At 47.6% G+C, this 5,000-nt stretch overlaps 1 protein-coding gene across 2 annotated transcripts in view; it reads left to right on the top strand.

Moving 5' to 3' along the window:
* Positions 1-1,368: 1,368 nt before the first annotated feature.
* The window catches only part of uex (metal transporter uex), a 240,406-nt gene continuing 236,774 nt past the window's right edge, over positions 1,369-5,000 (top strand). The window contains exon 1 of one of the 2 annotated variants that reach the window (XM_043004515.2): positions 1,369-1,967. In XM_043004515.2, the coding sequence (XP_042860449.2) occupies positions 1,453-1,967 (515 nt within the window). In that variant the 5' untranslated portion in view covers positions 1,369-1,452. The remainder of the gene's footprint in view (positions 1,968-5,000) is intronic. The other variant, XM_043004514.2, reaches the window with a different exon arrangement.

The raw sequence follows: 5,000 nt of genomic DNA, 5'->3' as shown, positions 1-5,000 counted from the left end.
GTTCTCATCACCAGTGCAAACACTATCATTATCAGACTAATCATAACTTACGATATTTATTATCAAACATGCTCCTTTTTTTATCATTTTCATCATCAACAAAATATTCATCCTTATCATCATATTCATTAACATTACTAGAAGTCATTTTCTTCTTGCTATCATGATCACTACCATAGGTTATTGTGAGCATTATCACTATACCACAACCTATTCTACCTATCTGGAAACCACAATAAAAGTGCAGTGACGTAAGTTGAAGTTACAAGAACAGTGTACCATAATAATGACAATAGAGGAACATTAACGCAGGGAAATATGATAATGATTGTAACAGTATAATGATGATGATAATAGTAATTATGGTAATAGCAATGATAGTAATAGTAATGATAGTTATGATTATATTAGTACAGTAAGTGATGATGAGGATTTTAGCGATAAGGATGATATTAATAATAATATCACATTCATGATAGTAATGATGATAACGATGACGGTAGTAATAATAGTAAGATTGTAATGATAATCACAATACTACTGGTAATAATAACAGTAATAATGACAACAATAATCATAATAATAGTGATGATAATTATAATAGAAAATAGTGAGGATATTGATAATAATAATAATAGTAATAATAATGATAATGATAATAATAATGATGACGATAATAATAATGATAACGATGATAACAATGAAAATAATAATAATACTTACAATTATAATAATCTGAAAGAAAATAATGATAATAATATTCAGAGAAATTAGAAAAATAATAACGACAATGATAATAATGATAACAAAGCTTCTCCGGCCCTGGAGTATGCAGATCAGCCTTCACTAAACAGGACAGTTTAGCCCAATCTGCAGAGGCGACCGCTAATATCTGATAATCAAGTGTTGTATTACGAAATCAATTGAGCCAGTGTTGTAAACGCGCGACCATTCACACTCAACTCCCTGGGACTTCTCGGATGCAAGGGGGGTCTCATATAATTGATCAAGAAATACAAACACGTCCGTAATCTACTTAATTATGGTGTTACGTCAGTTGTTTTCTCCACAGGCAGTTGCGAAATGTTGTCGAAAGTCCGTGTGGTGGTTTATGGACAGCGAATTAAGGGTGTAATCTATCGATTAAAATGCACAGAGGATACCGGTATATTTCCACCATTGCTATTGCGTCACCACAGAAAACGGGCTCTCGATGTAAACAAACCGGCGTTTTGGTTGGGTTTTAAGTTCGCGTTCGCTCTCTTGCACGGTTTCCGGTCGTTGCGAACCGGGAGAGTAACTAGCCCTCTTTAGGGATATGCGAGAGATAAGTGGCGATCGGTGGCAAGGGCGATCGCGAGGGCGGACGAGGCGGAATAACGTTTTATTGATCCCGTGCATGTGCGTGGCCAGTGATGCCGCGCCGTCCTCGCTCCCGCCTGGCAGATCAACATGGCTTCTGGTGGAGTGTGGACGTACAAAGAGCTGATTGTGTGTATTCTGGTGTGTGTGGGACGCGAGGTGTTCGGGGGGCGCCGCGCACTGGCCCGAGTCGAAACGATATTTACGTCGGGAGGCAAGTACTACTGGCAACACGGAAGAGATGTGTTGGTGGCTGGCGAGGAGACCGAGTTGGAGGTGTGGGGCTCGGGTCTGTCGCGGGGGCTGGAGGCAGGGCTGACGGCGGCGCGGGGGGCGGAGGGGGCGCCCTGCCGGAGCCTCATCACGCCCCCTTTAACCCTCGTTCCTGACAGCCTCTCCTACACCCACGCCACCTTCGTCGTCCCTGCGCCCTTCACGGAGAACATTCCTCTCACGGGCAAGAAGGAGCTGTGGTTGTGCACGCGCGACTTGCGCCCTCACGCCGGGAACGGGCGTGCTCGGCATGTGGGCGGCTGGGTGCACCAAGGGCCGCCCTCGCATATTACGCTCGTGCACAACGCCCGCCGCACCGCCCACAGGTTGAGGTGAGTTTCCCACGTGGAGTTGTCAGCTGACCAAGGGCAAGGCCGGGCGGCTGGACCGAGGCAGCGCTCGCTCGCTCTCTCTCTCGCCGCCCGTCCCGTCCTTCGAGGCGCCCGTGACACAAACCTTTCCTTTCCTCGCACTTTGGGATGAGTCGCTCCCGAAGGGGGGCAGGTACGTTTTGTTTCCATCTGCCGCGGGAAGCACGTGTCTCAGGCAGCGGAAACGAAAGTTCAACTTCCAGCCGTGCTTTTATTTTAGGTTTCTTTATGACCACGGGACCTTTTACAAATTACTTTAAAAGGTATCACAATCACCCCCCTACCCCCCTAACACACCATAACAAATGGCGCACACGAAAAAAAAACAAAAAACAAAGCCGAAAGTTAGGTAAACAAACACCCGCAAAGTTTGAGCATCGCGTTTCATATATCATCGTTTTCTTCAGTTAAATCCGAGTGCGGTGTAGCCTTTCATTACGATGGTCTCTGCGCAGACAACGACGTAACACATTTGCGTTCGCTCGTTCGTACGAGATCAGCTGCGTGCCTTACAAGTGCGGTGACGAGGGACGGATTAAGAATGAACTCTATTAATAACTTACAGGGGAGTTGATATCAGTGTGTGTGTGTGTGAGTGTGTGTGTGTGTATGAGTGTGAGTGTGTGGCTTATGGGAGGAGGAGCTGAGGCCATATCAGAGAGCTTTCCCCCTCCCCCCCACCCCTCTCCCTCTCACTCTCCCTCTGTCGCTGTCTCTCACTGTCTTTCTGTGTATCTGTTTGTTTCTTCTCTCTCTCTCTCTCTCTCTCTCTCTCTCTCTCTCTCTCTCTCTCTCTCTCTCTCTCTCTCTCTCTCTCTCTCTCTCTCTCTCTCCCCTCCTCCTCTCTCCTCTTCTTCCCTCCCCTCCCCTCTCCTCTCCCTCTCTCTCTCTCTCTCTCCCTCTCCCTCTCCCTCTCTCTCTCTCTCTCACACACACACATATCTCTCCCACCTTTCCCTCTCTCCCTCTCTCTCACACATCTCTCACACATCTCTCACACATCTCTCACACATCTCTCCCACCTCTCCCTCTCCCTCCCTCCCCCACCCTCTTCAGACAGGGACAGTCTCTTCCTCTCCTTCCCCCCCTTTCTGCGGTATGATACAAAGAGGAGGGAGTTAATGTTGAGACCCTATCTTAATTTCCCACATGTAATTTTGAATAGGCCTATGTCGGCGATGCCGTTCGATGCCAAGAAAGATAAGACGGAGTGAGTGAGTGAGTGAGTGAGTGAGTGAGTGAGTGAGTGAGTGAGTGAGTGAGTGAGTGAGAGAGAAAGAAAGAGAGAGAGACGAAGAGGAAGAGGAAGATAATCTGAAGATATTTACCTAGTCATTGTTTGTACTCATACATCAGACGAAACGAAGCAAAAACTGACTTCAAGCGAGAGATTCAAGTCAATTTGGCCTGTTTAGTCTCAGCGGAATTAAAAATAGCAATTATGTTGTCCTGTATACATTCCGATTTGCCTCAAGCTCGAACGCAGGAGAGGGGCAGAGTCAACCATTATAGACCTTATATCGACCAGATAATGCTAAGCAACGTCATGGAGGGGGTTTTACGCTTGTAGTTATTGGATTCTCATATCGCTTTGTCACGCTCGGTGTCGTTATTTTTATTTTGATATTGGAAACTCCTTGTGATTTTGGGGAGGTCCGTTTTTCCCCGTGATGATTTTCGTGTATGGGGTCAAGTTTTTTTTTTTTTTTTTTTTTTTTTTTTTTTTTTTTTGTGATGTCTGGGTAATGTTTGTTATTTGATAGGTTAGATCAAGTTCTGTTCGTGTTTTTGTTAGTTGCGACGGATTATTTTTTTATTTTCTTTTTTTTAAAGTGGTGTTTCGTTAACCATATGTGTGACTTAAACTCCCATACGATGGCTGTGCAAGTGCGCGTCTTCACTTTAATAAGGAATAGGCCTACCCTACCCAAGGCTATATCAGAGACACAACATTTTCGTGCAACTTTCACATGTTCCCCGTCTGTTCTCTCATGTTTGTCGACCACGTCAACCGGAACTTGGTCATTAAGAGTTTCACGGCCACCTAGCTAAGCTAACAGGGGCAGACTTAGGTTAGTGTTTGACTGGATTTGGGATTAGGGACGGAAATGCGGCAGGACTCTTTTGTTTTGGGGGATCGCCTTGTGTCGGTGAATATGGTGATTGGGGGTGAGAGAGGGAGGGGGTGAGAGAAAGGGAGAGGGAGAGGGAGTGGGAGACGTAGAGAGAGAGGGAGAGGGAGGTAAACGTGGAGAGAGAGAGGGAGAGGGAGTGGGTGACGTAGAGGGAAAGGGAGTGGGAGACGTAGAGAGAGAGGGAGTGGGAGGCGTAGAGAGAGAGAGAGAGAGAGTGGGAGACGTAGAGAGAGAGGGAGAGGGAGTATGAGACGTAGAGAGAGAGGGAGAGGGAGTATGAGACGTAGATAGAGAGGGAGAGGGAGTAGGAGAAGTAGAGAGAGAAGGAGAGGGAGACGTAGAGAGAGAGGGAGAGGGAGTGGGAGACGTAGAGAGAGAGGGAGAGGGAGTGGGAGACGTAGAGAGAGAGGGAGAGGGAGTGGGAGACGTAGAGAGAGAGGGAGAGGGAGTGGGAGACGTAGAGAGAGAGGGAGAGGGAGTGGGAGACGTAGAGAGAGAGGGAGAGGGAGTGGGAGACGTAGAGAGAGAGGGAGTGGGAGACGTAGAGAGAGAGGCAGAGGGAGTGGGAGACGTAGAGAGAGAGGCAGAGGGAGTGGGAGACGTAGAGAGAGAGGCAGAGGGAGTGGGAGACGTAGAGAGAGAGGGAGTGGGAGACGTAGAGAGAGAGGGAGAGGGAGTGGGGGACGTAGAGAGAGAGGGAGAGGGAGGTAAACGTGGAGAGAGAGAGGGAGTGGGAGACGTAGAGGCAGAGGGAGTGGGAGACGTAGAGAGAGAGAGGCAGAGGGAGTGGGAGACGTAGAGAGAGAAAGAGGGAGATCTCGGGAGTGGGAGACGTAGAGAGAGAGGCAGAGGGAGTAGG

Source organism: Penaeus japonicus, unplaced genomic scaffold (genome assembly GCF_977035675.1).
Source record: "Penaeus japonicus unplaced genomic scaffold, GWHDUDI00000001_assembly GWHDUDI00000005, whole genome shotgun sequence".
NCBI lineage: Eukaryota > Metazoa > Arthropoda > Malacostraca > Decapoda > Penaeidae > Penaeus > Penaeus japonicus.
The sequence above is the reverse complement of the archived record's forward strand: the minus strand, read 5'-3'. Positions and strand labels throughout refer to the sequence as shown.